Here is a 24,401-nt window from a genome sequence, read left to right as displayed (position 1 = left end):
CTCCTGGGTTCAAGCGATTCGCCTGCTGCAACTTCCCAAGTAGCTGGGATTACAGGTTTGCACCACCACGCCTGGCTAATTTTTGTATTTTTAGTAGCCGTGTTGGTTAGGCTGGTCTCGAACTCCTGACCTCAGGCGATCCACCCACCTCGGCCTCCCTAAGTGCTGGGATTACAGGTGTGAGCCACTGCGCCCAGCAGAAACAGGCCCATTTTGTTCTTCCTTCCTGATGTCCCTTAAGACATTTCCTGGCAGGCTCCTTGTAGCTGTCTCCAGCAGTGACACCACTGTAGATCTCTCTTTTGTCTCTAATCACACAGGTCCTCTCACTCCACACTCAGTGAGTCTTTGCACAGTGGCAGAGAAGAAATGCCTACTGTTTTTTTCTTTAACCTTTCCCTTGCTTCTCACTCCTCCCCCCAACAAGGCTATAAAAGTGATCAAGCATTCCACACCAAAGAAAACCCCCCAAAAATAAAATAAACCTTCACTCAACCTTGCTCCAGGTCTGTCCTACTGTTCCCCCCTCCAAACCCCCATCTCACCTGGGGTGGAATTTTCCATCCTTAGTAGTTGGAGCAGAAGGACAGAGACTAGATTGCAAAGCAGATTCCCAGGCCCCATACCTGGCCTCCTGAGTCAGAAACTCGAGAGCTGGGCGGGAATCTGATCTGCATCTTGATGCTCTCAGTGGATGGTGATCACCTCCACTAACACCTGAGGATCACCCCTTCCCTTCCCTTCCCTTCCCTTCCCTTCCCTTCCCTTCCCTTCCCTTCCCTTCCCTTCCCTTCCCTTCCCTCCCCTCCCCTCCCCTCCCCTCCCCTCCCCTCCCCTCCCCTCCCCTCCCCTCCCCTCCCCTCCCCTCCCCTTCCCGTTTCACTCTGTGACCCAGGCTGGAGTGCAGTGCTGCCATCTCGGCTCACTGCAACCTCCACCTCCTGGGTTCAAATGATTCTCCTGTCTCAGCCTCCCAAGTAGCTGGGATTACAGGTGCCTGCACCACCACGCTTGGCTAATTTTTGTATTTTTAGTAGATACGAGGTTTCACTGTGTTGGCCAGACTGGTCTCAACCTCCTGACCTCAGGTGATCCACCTACCTCGGCCTCTCAGAGTGCCGGGATTACAGGCGTGAGCCACCGTGCCTGGCCAGGACCACTTCTTAAGGCGAGTGCTCCCCAAGACTGTGTTCTTGGGCCACTTCCAGTCCCACTTCCCACTTCCTCCTGGGCAAGCAGCTGACAGCCCTGACGCCATCCATCATCTGTCTCCAGCTCCAGCACCTCTTTCTCCGTAAGTTCAGATCTGTGTATCCTACCTTGTGCCTACTGGATTTTGTTGCATGGACGTCCCACAAGCGTAACAAATAAATGTCTACAACTTCTTCTCAAGCCAGTTCCTGCCTTTGGGTTTCTTATCCCTGGAAAGGGCGTGACCCCTGGGCTGAGAACTCAAGCTGTAAATCTGAGCATCAACCTTGCTTAGTTTTCACCATCACCATCAGTTATCACGTGCTGTGTGACAAGTTGCCCCAATATGTAGTGGTTTAAAGCCACCATGGTTTCTTGCTTCCTGTGACTCTTCTGGGTTCCCTGGGCTCCCTTAATGGGGCTTCATTCAGCCGGAAGGTCCCAAATGGCCTCACTTTCACACTGGCCTTGATTCCTGCCTCGTGGCCTCCCACTCTCATTTTTCAGTGGTCTAGCCTGAGTACCTTTAAATGGCAGCTGGGAATGACAAAACTGGGAAGTGGCTGTCACTTTCACCACGTTCTCTTGGTCAAAGCATCACAGATACGACTCCTCCTCTTGATGAGTGGGGTGGCATAACCATACAGGGACGGGGGTCATTGTTGTCCGTAGAGACGCCCACAGCACCCCCTGCATCCAATCAGACATCAGGCCAGCAGCTGCACCCGCAGGTGGTAGGCTGGTAGCACACATGACCCCAGTTCTCTCCCCGTCTGGATCTGTGCCCTTGACTGGCGAATTTGCAGTGCCCTCCCACGTGCGGGAAGGGGGTTCTCTCCTACCCCTGGACTCTGTGCTCAGGCATGTGACTTATTTTAGCAAATGTGATTCAAGCAAAAGCTGGTAATGGGGCTTTTGCCTGTTTTAATCCCTCTCCGGCTCCCCTGCAATGGCTAGGAGATCTGGGCTGGCCCATGGGAGGTGAAACACATGGAAATGAGCTGAGCCACCCCAGTGCTCTCAGTCAAAGCCGTCCTAAACCAGCGGCCTGAGACACATGAGAAGAGTTCAGCCAAGAGGTGCAGAGCCACCCATCCGGACCCACAGATCCACCCCTCTGGACCCGCCAATCCACCCCTCCGGACCTGCAGATCCACCCCTCCGGACCCGCAGATCCACCCCTCCGGACCCGCCAATCCACCCCTCCGGACCCGCAGATCCACCCCTCCGGACCCGCAGATCCACCCCTCCGGACCCGCCGATCCACCCCTCTGGACCCGCAGATCCACCCCTCCGGACCCGCAGATCCACCCCTCTGGACCCGCCGATCCACCCCTCCGGACCCGCAGATCCACCCCTCCGGACCCGCCGATCCACCCCTCCGGACCCGCAGATCCACCCCTCCGGACCCGCTGATCCACCCCTCCGGACCCGCAGATCCACCCCTCCGGACCCGCTGATCCACCCCTCCGGACCCGCTGATCCACCCCTCTGGACCCGCAGTTCCACCTGTCCAGACCCGCCGATCCACCCATCCGGACCCACAGATCCACCCATCTAGACCCACAGCTGGCTGTAGATGCATGAGTCCTGAAGAACCATCCGGCCAATGCACAGGTTGGTGAACTAGCTAAATGCTGATGGTTTGACACTGCTGAGTTTGGGGTGGCTATAGACAACTGACGCTCCATGCCTTCCAGCATCCCTCCTGCCTCAGCTCAGGCCCCCTCCTCCTCCTGGGCCTGCAGCAATGTCTGTTTCAGCCAGGATAGGCTAGTCTATATACTAAAACAGACATCCCCAAACCGAAGTGGCTCAAGGCAACCAAGTTTATTTTGGCACTTGCTCCATATGTAGTTTCATGGACAGAGGCCCCTGCTCCCTGTGGTTCCTCATGAACACAGACTGAAGCTCCACCGTCTTCTGTGGCCCCTTTTGAACACAGAGGACACAAGCCAGGGGAATTGTATCCTGGTTCTGAAATGCTTCCACTAGAAATGACACCTGTCTGCCCATTTTTCATTGGCTACGATTAGTCACACAGGTCAGCTGCGGTGGTTCACACCTGTAAACCCAGCATTTTAGGAGGCCAAGGCAGGAGTATCGCTTGAGGCCAGGAGTTGGAGAACAACATAGTGAGACCCTGTCTCTACAAAAAATTAAAAAATTAACTGGGCAAGGTGGTGCGTGCCTGTAGTCCCAGCTACTTGGGAGGCTGAGGCAGGAGGATTGCTGGAGTTGGAGGCTGCAATGAGCATTGAGCTGTTATCACACTACTGCCCTCCAGCCTGGGCAGCAGAGTGACACCTCATCTCAAAAAAAAAAAAAAAAAAAAAAAAAAAAAAAAAAGGCCAGGTGTGGTGGCTCATGCCTGTAATCCCAGCACTTTGGGAGGCTGAGGCGAGTGGATCACCTGAGGTCAGGAGTTCAAGACCAGCATGACCAACAGGGTGAAACTCCAGCTCTATTAAAAATAGCAAAAATTAGCTGGGCACAGAGGTGCATGCCTATAATCCCAGCTACTTGGGAGGCTGAGGCAAGAGAATTGCTTGAACCTGGGAGGCGGAGGTTGCAATGAGCCAAGATCCGCCACTGCACTCCAGCCTGGGCAAAAAGAGCAAAACTCTGTTTCAAAAGGAAGAAAGAAAGAAAGAAAAAGCCACATGGTCGTGCCTAAAAAAGTATAGGAAGTACAGTTTTATATGACTGGAAGTGAAGGAAAACCAGATATCCGGGATCACAGTGATGTCTCCCACAGTTCCCTGAATTGTTTCTCAGTCTTAACATTCTTTCCCGATGCAAATCAGACCAAGTCACTCTGCTGCTCATAAACCATCAATGGCTCCCTGTGGCCCACAGGATAAGGCCCAGTTTTCACATGGTGTTCAGTGGCCTCCTTGACTCATTTTGACCCTTCCAGCCTGAGTGTCACGGAGAATGCCGAGTCTACTCACTAAACAGCTGGCCTTTGCCCAGGCACCCTAGTTCATTGCCGTCACTCACACAGGCCTTTCTGCCAGGAATGGCCATTGCCTATCCCTCGCCTACCTGGCTTTGGCCCAGTCCTCTGTGACAGGCCAAGTCTCAGCAGCATCTCCCCACGGAGGCCATTCCTGGCCCGTGGAACTGAACACAGTGCGTTCCAGAAGTCTGAGCACGGTTTTCCATTCTAACAACTTCCAAAGTATGAATGCCATAAACTTAACAAAAATTAGCATTTGAAATTTTGTGTGATTTTCCTTTACACTTAACTTAGTTCTGTGATTTTGAAAGACTAGATTTTAAATTTAAATTTTTTTATTTCAGTCCCTCTGACTGAAGATGGTGAATAATGACTAAAACAAAACGAAAGTTGAATTTACAAAGCTAAGTTAGTGCCAAGGGTTTAAATAGTTAGGCTTCAAAATAATTTTAAAAATAAATTAGTAAAACTATAAAGTCGGAAGATCAGGGTTGCTAGGAGTTTGGTGGGTGGGAGGGGAAAAGGGGTCAACGGGAGTCTGGGGGCACTTTTAGGGCAGGGAAGCTACAGTGTGACACTGTAATGGTGGATGCATGCCATTATACATTCGTCAAATCCCACAGAACCTCTCACACCAAGAGTGAGCCCTAATATAAACCATGGCCTTTATTTAATAATAACGTGTCAATATTGGTTCAGCAACTGTGACAAATGTATCACACTAATGCAAGATGATAAAAATGGGGGAAACTGGCCAGGTGTGGTGCCTCATGCCTGTAATCCCAGCACTTTAGGAGCCCGAGGTGGGTGGATCACCTGAGATCATAAGTTTGAGACCCGCCTGGCCAACATGGTGAAATCCCATCTGTAGTAAACATATAAAAAATTAGTCGGGTGTGGTGGTGGGCACCTGGAGTCCCATCTACTTGGAAGGCTGCAAGGTGGGAGAATTGCTTGAGCCTGGGAGGCGATCTCACTACTGCCCTCCAGCCAGGGCGACACAGCGAGAATCTGTCTCACCAAAAAAAAAAGAAAAAAAAAGATTAGTGAGTGAAACAAGACTGAAACCTGGTTAAAGCGGCTAAAAAGTTAGTTGTTGATTTCAGCCAGACAGGGCCACTTTAAATATTCAAACGAGGTCAGCGAGCGCCCTTAGAAAACATAGGAAGTGCCTGCGGTTCCTTAGTTACACCAGCAGGTGGAACTCTCCCCCCATCTATGATCGAGGTACTCAGGCAATGGAAACAAATTTAGGTTTAGGTATAGACAATTTTCTACTTCTTCCCTGGGATCCGGCAAATATAACAAGGGGCTGTATACACACCAGGTGCTCAACACATAATTGAGTCGAGAAACAAGGCTCAGATGCATTATATAGAGAGAAACTGGAAAGGACATGGATCCTTGAATGCCAGGTGTTCGTGTTCATGCTCCCTGCTTCCTTCTCTGAAAAATGTCAATGATAATATTCAAAGATTTATTACTGGGAAGATTAAACAAGTTAATGAGTAAAAGAGTTTTTTAGAGTGTCTGGCACATTTAAACACTATATAGGTGTTAGTAATTATCAGTTTATTTCTTTTTAATGAGACAGAGTCTCACTGTGTCCCAGGCTGGAGCAGTGGCGCGATCTCAGCTCACTGCAAACTCTGCCTCCCAGGTTCAAGCGATTCTCCTGTGTCAGCCTCCCTGGGATTACAGGCGTGTGTCACCACACCCGACTAATTTTTGTATTTTAGTAGAGACGGGGTTTCACTGTGTTGACAAGGCTGATCTCAAACTCCTGACCTCAAGTGAAATGCCTACCTCAGCTTCCAAAGTGCTGGGTTACAGGCGTGAGCCCCTGCACCCGGCCTGAACATCTTTTCATGAGTTCACTTGACATTACATATTTTTTGTTGAAAGTGTTCATTCAAACCTTCCAGCCCACTTTATAAAATTTGGTGGTTTGTTTTATTATTGAGTTTTGATAATATTATGCATATATTCTGGATGGAAGTCTTTTAAAAATGTTTTTAATTTTTTTTTCCGAGAGAGTCTCACTCTGTTGCCCAGGCTGGAGTGCAAGGGCACGATCTCGGCTCACTGCAACCTCTGCCTCCCCGGTTCAAGCAACTTGACTACCTCAGCCTCCCAAACAGCTGGGACCACAGGCGCATGCCACCATGCCTGGCTAATTTTTGTATTTTTAGTAGAGATGGGGTTTCACTATGTTGTCCAGGCTGGTCTCGAACTCCTGACCTCAGGTGATCCAACTGCTTCAGCCTCCCAAAGTGCTGGGATTACAGACGTGAGCCACCGCACCCAGCCGGAAGTCCTTTATCAATTATGTGTTTGGCAAATGTTTTTTCCTAGACTGTAGCTTGTCGTTTTATTCTCTTAAAAGTTTATTTTGAAGAGTCATTCTTAATTTTGATGAGGTTTTATAGTTCATTTTTTTCTTTTATGTATTCTATTTTTGATACTATATCTAAGAAAGAGTTAACCGAATGCAATGTCAGAAAGATTTTCTCCTGTTTTTCCTTCTAGACATATTATAGTTTTAGACTTTACATTGAGGTCTCTGATCCATTTGGAGTACATTTTTGTAGGTAATTTTGGTATGTGGTGTGAAATATGGGTTGAAGTTCATTTTTTACTGTTTGGATATCCAATTGTTTCAACACCATTGGTTGAAAAGGCTAGCCTTTCTCCACAAAATTAACTTTGTGCCTTCATTGGAAAATAAATGGACCATTTCTGGACTCCCTCTCTCTCAATATAGATATATATTGAGCCAAGCTCTCACTATGTTGCCCAGGCTGGTCTTGAACTTTTAGGCTCAAGCAGTCAGCCTGCTTCAGCCTCTTAAAGTTCTGGGATTACAGGTGTGAGCCCCTGCGCTTGGCCTGGACTCTTTATTCTGTCCATTGATCTATTTGTCTGTCTTTATGCCAGCACCATACTGTAGTTTTATAATAAGGCTTGACCATGATCATTACACTGCACTACAGCCTGGGCAACAGAGTAAGACCCTGTCTCAAAAATAATAATAATAAAAATAGAATAAAAATATATAAAGCTTGAAGTCAGAGAGCCTAAGTCCTCCAACTTTTTCTTTCCAAAATTGTTTTTGTCTGTTCTAGGTCTTTGAATTGTCATACAAATATTAGAATTAGTTTATTAATTTGTACCAAAAAAGCCTACTAGAATTTTGAATGGGTTTAAGTCTGTCCATCAATTTAGGAAGAATTGACATCATAACCATATGAAGCCTTCTGGTCCACACATATGACAGATCTTTCTATTTAAATTTCTATTTTGTCTATTTTAAAATTTCTCTCAGCAGTAGTAGTTTTTTTCCTGTCTTTTTTTTTTTTCTCTTTGTTTTATTTTTGATACTTTCTGATGCCATGTCTTCGACTTCACTAATGTTTTCTTCTACAGGGCCTAATTTGCTTTGTTATGAATGGAATGTTTGTGTCCCCCTCAAATTCACGTGTTGAAGCCCTAACAAAATACCAATGTGGTGATATTTGGGAATGGGGACTTTGGGAGGTAAGTAGAGCTAGATGAGGTCATGAGGATGGGGTCTTCATAATAAACTTTGTGTCTTTATAATAACAGACACCAGAGAGCTTGTGCCGTGTCTCTCTCCATATGTACACACCAAGGAAAGGCCATGTGTAGGCAGAGCCGGAAGCCAGTCTGCAAGCCAGGAAGATAGTCCTCACCAGAACCCAACCATGCTGGTGCCTGGTCTTGGACTTCCAGCCTCCAGAACTGTGAGAAAGTAAGTGTGTAAGCCACCCAGAGTATTATTTTGTTATGGCAGCCTGAGCTAAGACATGTTCTTAATCCCATCTTGCATCAAGATGGATCAATATTTTGCATCTCAGACATTATAGTTTTCATCTCTAGAAGTTCAGCTTAGGTTTTTGTTGTTGTTGTTGTTTGTTTTTAGGTATCATTCATGTCTCGACTAAATGTGCTGAATCTTTTTTCTAGTTTCTTGAACACATAGAATACAGTTACAATAACTTAAAATATCCTAATCCACTAATTCCATTATCTGTGTTATTTCTGGTTTGGTTTCAATTGATTGATTGCTCCCCTTCATTTTGGATCATATTTTCCTGTCTCTGCATGGATACTGCCTCCTCCTTTTCTTCTTCTTCTTTTTTTTTTTTAATTGCGTGCCAGAGTGCTATTTGTGCTTTTACAAATATTCTTGATGTTTTTTTTCTAGGACACAGCTAATTTACTTGGAAACATTTTTATCATTTTGAGACTTCCTTTTAAGCTTTGCTAGATGGGGCTGGGCGCGGTGGCTCATGCCTGTAATCCCAACACTTTGGTAGGCTGAAGTGGGTGGATGGCTTGAGGCCAGGAGTGTGAGACCAGCCTGGACAACATGGTGAAAACCTGGTCTCTACTAATAATACAAAAATTAGCCAGGCCTGGTGGCACACGCCTCTAATCCCAGCTACTTGGGAGGTTGAGGTGGGAGAATTGCTTGAACCAGGAAGCGGAGGTTTCAGTGAGCTGAGATCATGACACTGCACTCCAGCCTGGGCAACAGAGTGAGACCCTGTCTCAAAGGAAAAAAAAAAAAAAAGTTTTGTTAGATGGGACCAGAGTGGTGTAAGTCCAGAGCTCCTTTTGCCCTAATACTGAGGTAAAACCCTTCTGGGATCTGACTTGATGCTACATGAATTATGAAATTTTCTATTGCATCTGTTGGGATCAGGAACTACCCAGCCTTGCATGAGCTCTGGAAATTGTTCCCTTTAATCCTTTTGGGTGGTTCTTTCCCTGGCCTGGGGTTGTTTGCTTGCATGCACACGCTCAGCTGAAGACTTAAGGCAGCCCTCTGCACATCTCAGGGCACTCTTTGCATGGCCTTCTGCTGCCTGTGCTCCATCCTTCACACTCTAGCCACATCGGCACCCCTCCTTCCCAGCTCCATCTCTTGAAGGTCAATGGACTCCCTTTGCCGGACTGTTCGTGTGCCAATGCCTGGAAACTTTCTCCAGGCAGTCAGCTGGGCAATTATAGGACACACTTCATCTCTTTCCCACAGCATGGGGATCGCTGTCCTTCAAGACCTGATAGCCAGTGTCTGGAACACCATTGCTTTATGGATTTTGAGTGTTTTTGGAGTCATTTCAGGTAAGAGGGTAAGATCAATCTGTGTTTACTCAATCTTTTCTAGAAGGTGAAATCTATTAGATTTTTATGGATACACATATATATGTATATTTATATTTAAACACATATATATGTTATATATATGTTTGCTTTTACGTTTTTGAGGAATAAATGTATATATAAATAATGGTATGGAAGGGCTTGATTGAAAAGTAGAAGTCTTCTTCTGTGCCCCATTCCCCTACTCCACACCTGCCTGACCCCCAAAGGTTTCTCACTCTGGCGCTGTTTGTTGTGTACCCTCCCAGAAGTGTTTGGGTGTACAATTCCATATATATCTGCTTAGGTGGTATCACACTTGGTTTCTTGGTTTCTTCACTTTATGTATCTTTTTTTGTTTGGTTGGCTTTTTTTTTTTTTTTTGAGACAAGGTCTTGGTTTGTCACCTGGGCTGGAGTGCAGTGGTATGATCATGGCTCATTGTAGCCTTCACTTCCTTTGCAGCCTCCACTTCCTGGGCTCAAGTGATCCTCCTACCTCAGCCTCCCAAGTAGTTGGGACTATAGGCGTGCACCACCACGCCTGGCTACATTTTTTATTTTTTGTAGAGGTGGAGTCTCACTATGTTGTCTCAAACTTTTGGCCTTAAGTGATCCTCCCACCTCAGCCTCCCAAAATATGTGAGCCACTGTGCCCAGCCACCTAATACAAAAGCTTTCCTTATCAGCCAATACTGGTCTGACTTACTGTTTTTTTTGTTGTTATTGTTTTTGTTTGTTTGTTTTTTTGTTTTGAGATAGAGTCTCTCTCTGTTGCTCAGGCTGGAGTGCAATGGTGCGACCTGAGCGTAATGTAACCTCTGCCTGCCGGGTTCAAGCAATTCTCCTGCCTCAGCCTCCCGAGTAGCTGGAATAATGGGTGCGTGCCACCACAACTGTCTAACTTTTGTATTTTTGGTAGAGACGGGGTGTTGACATGTTGGCCAGGCTGGTCTCGAACTCCTGGCCTCAAGTGATCCACCCGCCTCGACCTCCCAAAGTGCTGGATTACAGGCGTGAGTCACTGTGCCTGGCCACTTAATACGAAAGCTTTCCTTATCAACCAATACTGGTCTGCCTTACTCTTTCTGTGTTGCTGAGCTTTCTGTAGAATGGGTGTTCTATATTTTGTTTAGCTGTCTCTTACTTGGGGATATTTGGTCAGTTCTACTTTTTCACTGCTTGCAGTCAATGCAGCAATGAACGCGGTTCTGCGTGTGTTTTTAGCACACGTGCGTGTGTCTGCAGGTAGATTTCCTGAAAGATTATTGGATCACTGGATGCCAACCAGGGCCAGTGCTCTAAACACCAAAAAGATTTCTTCTGAAATTGAAAGTGAAAAGCAAAATGCTTTGCTATAAATTACATTTTAGGTTTCGAAGGGTACAAATTGATAGCTGGGCGTGGTGGCAGGCGCCTGTAGTCCCAGCTACTGGGGAGGCTGAGGCATGAGAATCACTTAAACCTGGGAGGCACAGGTTGCAGTGAGCCGAGATTGCGCCACTGCACTCCAGCCTGGGTGACAGAGCGAGACTCTGTCTCAAAAAAAAAAAAATGATGATACAGATTGAGATGGATGCTGAATTGTAAGCAGAGCAGGTTCTTTCTGGGTTTTCTCTGTCTGTTTGTGTATTTGTGTGTGTGTGTGTGTATGTGTGTGTGTTTGTCCGCATTTTCCCGTTTCCTAAACACTGCTTAGAGCCACGTCCAGTCACAAATTTTGGCTTCGAGGAAGGCAAAAGTTAGACAAGATTCCTGCCTGCCATAGGGTGCACCAGTGGAACACCTGTTGTCTTGAGTGGCACTGACGACCCATTTGATCTGAGGGATTCTCCCTTTCTTCCCCTCCTCCTCCTCCATGGAGTCTCATGTTGCCTCCAGCACTTGCGGGGATCTGGGGCTAGGTGAACAGGGACGAGGGAGGCTGTGTAGCTGCTCCTGGGCTGGTTGGAGGGTGCTGAGTGCCCACTGCAGGCAGGCCCTGAGTTGGGGCCAGGTGGGGATATGGCCGGGGGATGACACCATGAAGTTCTCAACTCAAGAGACTCTGCCATGACAGGGGCTCAAAACCCAACAGATGCCATTGCTGCCGCTACCACCTTCTATGCTGAGCCCTTAGGAAACATTTCTCTAAGCACAGCCAGTCCCCTGAGTCAAACGTCAGCAAATTAAATTTCCACCATCCTATTGTGTGGTTCTTGCTGAGGGGTTTCCTTTCCCCCTCCCACGCCGGGTTGAGCTCTCCAAGGTCGGAGTTTGTGTCTCATCTGTCTTTCCCTTCCTCGATGACTCCCATGCCTGATCTTACACACAGTGCACACACACGCACCCCCTCTGACACACAGCCTCACACCTCTCCAGGCTCACTCACACACACACAACTCATTCAAACACTCTCACGCTCACCTGTATACATGCACACACGTACTCTTACACTGTCACACACACCTATCCCCACTCACACCCATACTCAGCCACACACACACATTCACACACTCACATTTGCTATTTCTCACACTCACTGTGCATTCTCCCACTGATTCTTTTACAGACTCACGCATCCACACTCACATTTACACACACACTCTCCTCTCACACACCCATCCTCTAACCTACGCACACACAATTGGCATTTGCATATACACACACTCATATCTACTCACACACGCACACAGTCATTCTCACTCCTGTTCTTATACACTCAACACACCCACACTCACAGTCACACTCCCATTTTATCACAGCTATCTGCATGCACACTGTGGCCACATCCCCTGACCCGAGACATATACTATATGCTATAATATACCCATGTAGCATATAATATACCCATATGCTGTAATAATGCCCAGCTATATTCTGCTCCTCCCCTGCAGCCATTTAGCAATACCTTTCAATGGGCTAATATTTGGAATTAGTAATACATTACCATGGTTCAAAATACAAAACGTACAAAAGAGCACACCTGGAAACTCTCCTTCTTGCCCTCTGCCAACTCCTCTCCTGTCCTCAGTCCTTCCGGTGCGATGTGTGCCTCTGCAAAGACCACCCTCCACCCCTGTTTTCAGCCAAATGACAGCAGATTGGACCCTTGCCTCTCCATGCACCTCATGCATCCATCTGCACGGTTACCCCACATTAGCACACATAGATTTTCCAGCCCCGTGCTGTCCAGTATGATAGCCACTGGCCGCATGTGGCGATTTACATTTCAATTAAGAGTTGACTCACCCCATTTCAAGTGCTCAGTAGCCACATGTGGTTAGCACGAAATAGTACATTTCCATTGCTGCAGAAACTTCTGTCAGACAGCGCTGTGCCAGCTGTCACCTAAGACGGTCTCCAGTGTGTTCCTTCAGCAGGCAGATGGGATTCACATCAGGTTCACAGATGCGGCGTGGTTCCTTTCCAGCCCGTGGAGCTCGAGCAGCTGTCTCAAAACAATATGGGCAGGTTCCAGGCAGAGATGGCAGGAAAATGACCCGGCATCCTTGACCTGGAGCATCCAAAGTGCAGGAGGCCCAGGCTGGGGCGCAGGATCGGGAATCCTGCCCCTGGGGACAGTGAGGTCCCTGCCTCTCCCATCTCACCCACCCTCCTCCTCCACTGCCCACACAGGGTAGGATTCTGCTGGCCATCTGGCATTTCAGAAAGAGAATGTCTTTCCCATGAATATGGTTTAAGAGAGATTAATAACGATCTTTTGGTGATGGGCGAGAGGCCTCTAAGCCGTGGTGTAGCTAGGGTATTTGCATTGGAGTACATCATTTTTTAAAATGCTTTCTTTCACTGTACAACATTTTCAGTGATAGTTATGTTTTTGGTTAGTTTTATGGTTTTGTAGCAATTAAATAAAAGGAGAATATAATTCAACTTTCGTGTTTTTTTTTTTTTTTTTTTTTGAGACAGAGTCTTGCTCTATCATCCAGACTAGAGTGCAGTGGTGAGATCATGGCTTATCACAGTCTCAGCCTCCTGGGCTCAAGTGATCCTCTCACCTCAGACTCCCCGAATATCTGGGACTACAGGCGCACACCACCATGCCCGGCTAATTAATTTTTTTTTTTTTTTTAAAGAAATGGGGTCCCGCCACATTGCCCAGGCTGGTCTGGAACTCCTGGGGTCAAGCAATCCTCCTCTCCTCCCAAAGTGCTGGGATTATAGGCATGAGCCATCATGCCTGGCCAATGTTAAAGACATTGTTTGGAATTGGTAAAAGATTTCATGGAGGAACTAAAAATGTCACTTTCCAAACAAAAATATTACACCTTGCAAGCTGCACTCTGCTTTACTGTTGGACTCTTGACATAGGTTCTTATCTGTCTTTACAGCAGGGAAAAATGTGCATGGGTTATACACACATGCACACACGGAAGTAGAGATCATATTTTGTCCATATATATTATATATGCAAAGTCAAATATCAGAAATTTGAGATTCTTTCCTTCAAGGAGCCCCACCTTGCTTAGGAAGATCAAGCAAGAGCCCCAAGTGGATGGCAGACTTTCATGGGGTCTATCCTCACTCGACTCCCCAAATCACTCAAGCAGCTGACCTGGAGCCCAGATGAGCAAGGTCCCAGACACTTCCAGCCTGCAGAGAGCAGTCCACCCTGGAAATTGGCAAGGGACATTTTCTGGCCTCTTGCTGTCTTTTTCAAAGGTTCTGCCTTCCCCTCCACAGCAGCCCTGTCACTGGCATCAGTTTGGGGGAATCTTGGGAAGCCCCTTTCTGGCTTTGGTGTTCATGCCTGAGCTCCCCCACACCCAGAGCACCGTGATCCCAACCAACTCAAACAAGCAGGAGCCACCACACCTGAGTGGGATCTGTTGGCATCTGAGCCAGGGCCCAAGGAGAACCCTGTACGCTCCCCACAGAGACCGTTAGAACAGGATATATGCGCTTACAAAGTACATAGTAATGAAGTGTATAACAGGAGGTCCGCAGGAGCGAGAAATCATCAAGATGATGTATAATGGGGCCGGGCGTGGTGGCTCACGCCTGTAATGCCAGCACTTTGGGAGGCTGAGGGTGGTGGATCACTTGAGGCTAGGAGTTCAAGACCAGCCTGACCAACATGGTGATTCCCCGTCTCTACAAAAAATACAAAAATTAGCTGGGTGTGCTGGCATGCACCTGTAGTCCCAGTTACTTGGGAGGCTGAGGTAGGAGAATCACTTCAACCCGGGAGGTGGAGGTTGCCGTGAGCCGAGATCACACCACTGCACTCCAGCCTGGGCGACAGAGTGAGAGACTCTGTTTGAAAAAAAAAAAAAAGATGATCTATAACCAGTAAAAAATACACATGCTCTTCAATCCTGCAGCTTCTTCTGAAGTTCTCTCACATATGCCCAGAAGCGTATATGGAAGGATATTCATTGCTTTTCACATTATGCTAAATGAGAGTGCTAGACTCAAAAGACTGCATCTTGTATTATTCCTTTTAGGTGACATTTGTGGGGACCAAGGGCCCTATTAGTGGCAGGGGGAAGGGACAAGGAGACTTCCTTGGGTGATGGAAATGCTCTAATCTTGGTTGTGAGTGGGGGCATGCCTGCATGACTTATTCAGGGCTCAGGAGCTGTGTGCTGAAGAAGGAGAATTTCACTGTGTGAACATCGTACCTCGATAAACTTGACTTAAAGAAATCGCACGTGGAAAGATATTTATTGCAGCAATGCTGGTAGTAGCAGAAGTCAGGGAACAACTCAAATGCCCAGCCATAGAGAATGGTCAAATAAATAACGGTATATCTGTACAATGGAGTACTACGCAGCACTAAAAAGGAAGAGAGAGATGTTTGTAACTCGAAGTGCTATGGTCTCCAAGAGCATTTGTTATGTGGAAAATGGTTTGTATGGTATTAACCATTTATATTATATATATATATACACACACACACACACATATATATATACAGATATCATAGATGATATTCTTCATATCATAGTGTGTTAACATTAGGGATATTATAAATATCATAGAAATGATATTCTATTAATACCATTGTGTGTTAACACTAGAGATATTATAAATATCATAGAGACAATATTCTATTAATATCATCATGTGCTAACAACACTGGAAATATTATAAATATTATAGAGATGATATTCTATTAATATCATCATGTGTTAACACTAGAGATTTTATAAATATACAGACAATATTCTATTAATATCATCTTGTGTTAACAACAGTAGAGATATTATAAATATCATAGAGATGATATTTTATAAATTTCATGTGTTGAACTAGGCACTATAAATATTCAGATGATGTTCTATCAACACTGTTAACACTAGACATAAATATTATGTAGATAATATTTTATTAATATAGTGATTTAACACTAGACATTATAAATATGTAGATGATATTTTATTAATATTATAGTATATTAACACTGTGTTAACACTAGACATTATAAATATAATATAGATTATATTTTATTAATATTGTAGTGAGTTAACACTAGACATTATATTTTCTAGATATTTTATTACTATCATAGTGTGATACACTAGACATTATAAATATCTAGATATTTTATTAATATAGTGTGTTAACACTAGACATTACAAATATAATATGGATGATATTTTATTAATATAGTGTGTTAATACTGTGTGTTAACACTAGACATGATAAAATCAGATATATTTTATTAATATGGTGTGTTAACACTAGACATTATAAATATCATCTAGATGATATTTGATTAATATCATAGTGTGTTAACACTGTGTGTTAACATGACATTGTAAATATCTAGATAATATTTTATTACTGTCAGTGTGTTAACACTAAACATTATAAATATCATCTAGATGATGTTTTATTAATATCATAGTGTGTTAATACTGCATGTTAACAGTAGACATTATAAATAGGTGATATTTTATTAATATAGTGTGTTAACAATATACATTTTGAATATAATATAGATATTTTATTAATATGTGTTAACACTAGACAGTGTAAATAGATGATATTTTATTCATATCATGGTGCATTAACACTGTGTGCTAAAATTAGGCATAAATATCTTATAGATGATATTTTATAAACATCATAGTGTGTTAACACTGGATATTATATAGATTATATTTTATTATTAGAGTGTGTTAATACTAGATATTATAAATATATAGATGATATTTTATTAATATAGTGTGTTAACACTGTGTGTTAACACTTGGTATTATAAATATCACATGGATATTTTAATATAGTGTGTTAACACTTATAAATATGTAGATATTTAATATAGTGTGTTAATATTTGATATTATAAATATCATTTAGGTGATATTTTGTTAATATAGTGTGTTAACACTAGATATTGTAAATATCGTGTAGATGATATTTTATTAATGTCATGGTGTGTTAACACTAGATATTATAAATATCATGTAGATGATATCCTATTAATATTATAGTGTGTTAACACTATGTGTTAATACTAAATACTGCAAATATCATACAGGTAATATATATATATTTTTTGAAACAGAGTTTCACTCTTTTTGCCCAGGCTGGAGTGCAATGGTGCAATCTTGGCTCACTGCAAACTCCGCCTCCTGGATTCAAGTGATTCTCAGGCGTCAGCCTCCCAAGTAGCTGGGACTGCAGGCACACACCACCATGCATGGCTAATTTTTGTATTTTTAGTAGAGAGAAGGTTTCACCATGTTGACCAGGCTGGTCTCAAACTCCTGACCTCAGGAGATCTGCCCACCTCAGCCTCCCAAAGTGTTGGGATTACAGGCATGAGCCACTATACCCAGCTGTTAACACTGTGTTAACACTAGATATTAGAAATATCATCTAGATGATATTTTATAAATATCATAAAGTGTTAACACTAGATGTTATAAATATCATCTAGATATTTTATCAATATCATAGTGTGTTAACACTAGATGTTATAAATATGTAGCTAATATTTCATGGATATCATTGTGCGTTAACACTAGATATTATAAATATATAGATGATATTAACATCCTAGTGTGTTAACACTAGATATTGTAAATATATAGATGATATTTTATTAAAATCACAGTGGTTTGACACTAGAGAAGATATAATAAATATCATAGCAATATTTCATTAATACCATAGTGTGTTGACGTTAGATATGATATGACGAATATCACAACAACATTTCATTAATACTATAATGCATTGACACTAGATATAAATATTACAGCAAAATTTTATTAATACCGTAGTTCGTTGACACTAGATATGATATCACAGCGATATTTCGTTAATACCATGGTGCGTTGACAATAAATATGATAAATGTCACAGTGATATTTCGTTAATGCCATAGTTCATTGACACTAGGTATGATATATGTGACAGTGATATTTCATTAATATCATAGTGCATTGACACTAGATATGTTATGATAAATGCCACAGAGGTATTTCATTAATATCATAGTACGTTGACACTACATATGATCAGATAAATGTCATGGCGATATTTCACTCATACCATAGTGCATTGACACTACATATGACAGTATAAATATCACAGCGATATTTCATTAATAAGATAGTGTTGACACTAGATATGAGAAATACCACAGCGATATTTAATTAATACCATAGTGCATTGTCACTAGGTATGATAAATAATCACAGCGATATTCCATGAATACTATAATGTGTTGACTTAGATATGATAACTACCATGGCGATATTTCATTAGTACCGTGGTGCATCAACACTAGATATGATACATATCACAGAGATATTTACTTAATACAACAGTGCATTGACACTAGATATGATAAATATCACAATATTTCACTAATTTCATTAATAATATAGTGCGTTGACACTACGTATGATAAATATCACAGTGATATTTCATTAATACCATAGTACATTGACACTAGATATGATGAATACCATGGCGGTATATCATTAACGCCATAGTGCATTGACACTAAATATTGTAAGTATCACAGCGATATTTCACTAATATCACAAGGTGTAAACACTGTGTGTAAACACTGGTTACTATAAATATCAGAACGATATTTCATTAATATCAGTGTGTCACTGGATATTATCAATATCAGAGCAATATTTTATTAATATTACAGTGTGTAAACACTGGATATTGTAAATATCACAGCAATATTTCTTTTTCTTTCTTTCTTTCTTTTTTTTTTTTTTTTTTTGAGACGGAATTTTTGCTCTTATTGCCTAGGCTCGAGTGCAGTGGTGCAATCTCGGCTCACTGCAGCCTTTGCCTTCTTTCAAGCAATTCTCCTGCCTGAGCCTCCCAAGTCGCTGGGATTACAGGCACGTGCCACCATGCCCAGCTAATTTTTTTGTATTTTTAGTAGAGACAGGGTTTCACCATGTTGGTCAGGCTGGTCTCGATCTGCTGACCTCGTGATCCACCCGCCTTGGCCTCCCAAAGTGCTGGGATTACAGGCGTGAGCCGCCACGCCGGGCCCTTCACAGCAATATTTCATTAATATTACAGTGTGTAGACATTGGATATTATAAATATCAGCGATATTTCGTGAATATCACAGTGTGTAAGTACTGGATATTATAAATATCAGAGCGATATTTCATTATTATCACAGTGTGTAAGTACTGGATATTATAAATATCAGAGCGATATTTCATTAGTATCACAGTGTGCAAACACTGGATATTATAAATATCAGAGTGATATTTCATTAATATCACAGTGTGTAAATACTGGATATTATAAATAACAGAGCTATATTTCATTAATATCACAGTGTGTAAATACTGGACATTATAAATATCAGAGCACCATTTCATTAATATCACAGTGTGTAAACACTGGATATTATAAATATAAGAAAGATATTTATATCACAGTGTGTAAACAGTAGATATTATAAATGTCAGACTGATATTTCAATATTATCACAGTGTGTAAACACGGGGTATTATAAATGCCAGAGTGGTATTTCAGTAATATCACAGTGTGTAAACAATGCATATTATAAATATCAGAGCAATGTTTCATAAGTATCACGGTGTGTAAACACTGGATAATATAAACAGTGATATTTCATTAATATCACAATATGTAAACACTAGATATGTATATATGAGCAATATTTCATTAAAATCACAATGTGTAAACACTAGATATTATAAATATCAAAGCAATATTTCATTAGTATCATAGCATGTAATTATTGGATATTATAAATATCAGAGTGATATTTCATTAATATCACAGTGTATAAATATCCTTGAGATATTGCTGCTCATATCATAGTGGGTGTAATCCTCTGTTATTATGCATAATTCCTTGAGATATTACTTTTAGTATCACCATGGGTGTACACCCTGTGATATTATGCATAGTGTCCTTAAGATATTACTGATAATATTACCGTGGGTTTACACACTGTGATATTATGCATAATATATCCTTGAGACATTACTGGTAATATAAAAGGGAATGTACACCCTGTGTGTGTACACCTGCTGTGATATTATGCATAACATATCCTTGAGATGTTACTGTTAAGATCAGAGAAAGAGTATACCCTGTTTGTGTACAACCCCTGTGATATTATGCATAATATATCTTTGAGGAATTATTGCTAATATCATAGGGGGAGTACACCCTGTGTGTACACCCCCAGTGATAGTATACATAAGATATCCTCGACACGTTACTGGTAATATCACAGAGGTGTGTACACCCTGTGTGTGTAAACCCCTGTGATGTTATGCATAATATATGCTCAAGACATTAAGGCTAATATCACATGGGGTGTAAACGCTGTGTTATTATGCATAACATATTCTCGAAATATTACTGCTAATATCACAGGAGGAGTACCCCCTGTAATATTATTCAAAATATTGTAGAAAGATATTACTTCTAATATCACAGTGGGTGTATACCCTGTGATATTATTTGTCATATTTTACGGCGATATTACTCATATATCACAGAGTGATATTATTTATAATATCAAAAACAGATATGACTCTTAATATCATAATGGGTGTACACCCTGTGATATTATTTGTAACATCATAAGGAGATACTACTCCTAATATCACGGTGTACACCCTGTGATATTATTCATAATATTGTAGAGAGATATTATTCCTGATATCACTGTGGGTGTACACCCTGTGTTATTCATAATATCAAAGAAAGATATTACTCCTAATATCACACTGGGTGTACATAATATGTGTATATCTTGTTACCCTTCAAACAAACAACCTAACACTAATAATTAGTACAGCCCTTATATTCGTTATCATTTTAATCCTAGGCTTAATTTATGAATGAACCCAAAAAGGATTAGATTGAGCTGAATTGATAAATAGTTGAAGTTAAAATAAATGATTTTGACTCATTAGATTATGATAGACCATATTTACCAAATGCCCTTTATTTATATTAACATATTAGCATATACCATAGCACTGCTCTGGGAATATTAATCTATTGATCCCACCTAATATCATCCCTATTATGCTTAGAAGGCATAATGTTATCAATATTTATCATAAGTACTCTTATAACTTTAAATGTACATTTTATTCTAGCATCCATAATGCCCATTATCCTCCTAGTATTTGCTGCCTTATGAGTGGGCCTCGCCTTACCGGTTTCAATCTCCAACACATATGGCCTAGATTACATACAAAATTTAAATTTACTCCAATGCTAAAAGTTATTATTCCGACAATTACACTGTTAACCAATAACATGACTCTCAAAAAACTCTATAATCTGAATTAATGTAACTATTCACAGCACATTCATCGGCCTCATTACTCTACTGTTTTTTAACCAGTTAAATGATAATTCATCTAATTTCTCATTAACCTTCTCTGCTGATCCGCTAACGTCACCCCTTCTAATCTTAACAGCCTGATTACTACCTCTTATAATTCTAGCAAGCCAACATCACCTGTCCAATGAATCACTTCTACGAAAAAATCTCTACATTTCCATATTAATCTCCCTATAAATTTTTTAATTATAGTATTCACAGCCACAGAACTAATTGTATTTTATATCCTCTTTGAAACTACACTTATTTCTACCCTAATTATCATCACCTGCTGAGGTAACCAAACAGAGTGCTTCAATGCAAGCTCATATTTCTTACTCTATACACTAGTGGGATCCCTTCCCCTTCTTGTCACACTTATCTATACTCAAAATGTCTCAGGTTCACTAAGTATGCTAATAATGATGTTTACCACTGAAGAACTATTAAACACGTGATCTAATAACATTATATGACTAGCATGTATCTTGGCTTTTATAGTAAAAATACCTCTATATGGACTTCACCTATGACTTCCCAAAGCCCACGCAGAAGCCCCTATTGCTGGCTCAATAATACTTGCAGCGGTACTCCTAAAACTAGGCAGCTACAGTATCATATGGCTTACCCTTATCCTTAGCCCGCTAACAGAATATATAGCCTACCCTGTCCTCATATTATCCTTATGAGGGATAGTCATGACAAGCTCAATTTGTCTACCACAAACCGATTTAAAATCACTTATCACTTACTCCTCCGTAAGCCATATAGCACTTGTTATTATGGCTATCCTCATCCAAACCTCTTGAACCTCTACAGGCGCAGTCACCCTTATAATTGCCCATGGATTCACTTCATCCTTACTATTCTACCTAGCAAATTGGAACTATGAACGAGTCCATAGCCGAATAATACTACTTACCCAAGGCCTTCAAACATTGCTCCCACTAATAGCCTCCTGATGACTTCTAGCAAATCTTACTAACCTTGCCTTACCCCCGACTATAAATCTAGTAGGAGAACTCTTCATTACTATGGTTTCATTCTCCTGATCAAACATCACCATTATGCTTATAGGACTTAATATGCTAATCACAGCCCTTTTACTCCCTGTGTATGCTAACCACGACACAATGAGGGACACTTGCATATTACGTTAACAGTATTAAACCCTCCTTTACATGAGAAAATACACTAATACTTATACACCTTGCACCTATTTTCCTATTATCCTTAAACTCTAAAATTATTATGGGATTTGCATGCTGTAAATATAGTTTAACCAAAACATTAGACTATGAATCTAACAATAGAAATCCGCGACTTCTTATCTACCGAGAAAGTATTCAAGAACTGCTAACTCATGCCCTTGTGTCTAACAAAATGGCTTTCTCAACTTTTAAAGGATAAGAGTTATCCATTGGTCTCAGGAACCAAAAACATTGGTGCAACTCCAAATAAAAGTAATAAACATGTACTTTTCCACTACTATAACAGTTCTAATTCCCTTAATCTTACCAGTTTTTATTACCTTGGCCAACTCCTGCAAAAAATATTCATACCCATACTATGTTAAAAATATCTATTGCAGGCGTCTTCATTGTTAGCCTCATCCCTACGGCAATATTTATATATACAGACCAAGAAGTAATTATCTCAAACTGACATTGATTAACAATCCAAACTCTTAAACTCTCACTAAGCTTTAAACTAGGTTACTTCTCCACAGTATTTTCCCGGTAGCACTACTTGTTTCTTGATCTATCGTAGATTTCTCAATATGATAAACTCAGGCCCTAACATTAATCAATTTTTCAAATACTCATTTTCCTCATCACAATATTAATTCAAGTTACTGCCAATAACCTCTTTCAACTTTTTATCGGATGAGAAGGCGTAGGAATCATGTCCTTCTTATTAACTGGCTGATGATATGGCCGAGCGGATGCTAATACAGCAACCCTCCAAGCGATTCTGTGACCGCATCGGCGACATTGGCTTCATTTTAGCTGTAGCATGATTCCTCTTGTCCTCCAACACATGGGAGCTTCAACAAGCATTTATTATAGATTCTGCCTCCAATTCCCTTCCGTTAATTAGTCTTCTCCTAGCAGCAGTAGGAAAGTCAATTCAGCCTCCATCCCTGACTTCCTTCCGCCATAAAAGGCTCAACCCCAGTCTCAGCTCTACCCCACTACAGCCCCGTAGTGTAGCCGGAGTTTCCCTGCTCATCCACTTCTACCCTTTAATAGAAAATAAACTCTTAGTTCAAAGCTTTACATTGTGCTTAGGGGCTATGACCACCTTATTTACAGCAATCTGTGCTCTAACACAAAAGGGCATCAAAAAAATCGTAGCTTTCTCCACCTCAAGCCAACTAGGCCTTATAATAGTCACAACTGGCATGAATCAACCACACCTAGCATTTCTTCACATCTGCACCCATGCCTTTTTTTTTTAAAGCTGTGTTATTTATATGTTCAGGATCCATGATCCATAGCCTCAGTGATGAACAGGACATCCAAAAAACCGGGGATCTATTCAGGACTTTACTCCTCACTTCCTCCTCCCTAATTATTGGTAGCTTCACACTTACAGGTATGCCTTTCCTCATAGGCTTTTATTCTAAAGATCTTATTATCGAAACCGTAAACACATCATATACCAACAGCCGAGCCCTCTCTATTACTCTTATTGCAACTTCCCTAAGAGCTGTCTATAGTATCCGAATTATTTTCTTCGCTCTGATAGGACAACCCCGCTTTGCAACCCTGATCACTATTAACAAAAATAACCCCTTCCTAATTAACTCAGTTAAATGCCTAATAACTGGCAGTATTTTCTCTGGATTCCTTATCACCAACAGTATTATTCCTATGTCATCCCCCCAGACAGCTATACCGCGTCACCTAAAACTAACAGCCCTAGCTGTAACCACCCAAATAAATTAAAAACACTATTAACCCCACGAAAGTTCAACACAATACCACAATCTACAGCACCACTAACAATTAACCCTAAGTGTCTATAAATAGGAGACGATTTCAAAGAAAAACGTACAAACCCTATAACCAAAAGAATACTTAATAAAAATAAAGCATATGCCATTATTCCTACATGGACTATAACGATGACTAATGGTATGAAAAACCATCATTGGACTTCAACTATAAGAACACTAATGACTAAAATACACAAAACACACCCACTAATAAAAATTAATTCATTGATTTCCCCACGCCTTCCAACATTTCCACGTG

The 24,401-nt window shown here is 41.7% G+C and overlaps 1 protein-coding gene across 2 annotated transcripts in view; it reads left to right on the top strand.

Moving 5' to 3' along the window:
* Positions 1-974: 974 nt before the first annotated feature.
* TEKT5 (tektin 5) overlaps positions 975-24,401 on the top strand; it is a 105,576-nt gene continuing 82,149 nt past the window's right edge. The window contains exons 1-3 of one of the 2 annotated variants that reach the window (XM_077987210.1): positions 975-2,808; positions 7,760-7,925; positions 9,216-9,304. In XM_077987210.1, coding sequence (XP_077843336.1) covers positions 2,775-2,808; positions 7,760-7,925; positions 9,216-9,304 — 289 coding nt within the window. In that variant the 5' untranslated portion in view covers positions 975-2,774. Of the gene's footprint in view, positions 2,809-7,623; positions 7,926-9,215; positions 9,305-24,401 lie in introns of those variants that run through there. The other variant, XM_077987212.1, reaches the window with a different exon arrangement.

Source organism: Macaca mulatta, chromosome 20 (genome assembly GCF_049350105.2).
Source record: "Macaca mulatta isolate MMU2019108-1 chromosome 20, T2T-MMU8v2.0, whole genome shotgun sequence".
In the NCBI taxonomy this organism is placed as follows: domain Eukaryota; kingdom Metazoa; phylum Chordata; class Mammalia; order Primates; family Cercopithecidae; genus Macaca; species Macaca mulatta.
This window is presented reverse-complemented; position numbering and strand designations above follow the sequence as displayed.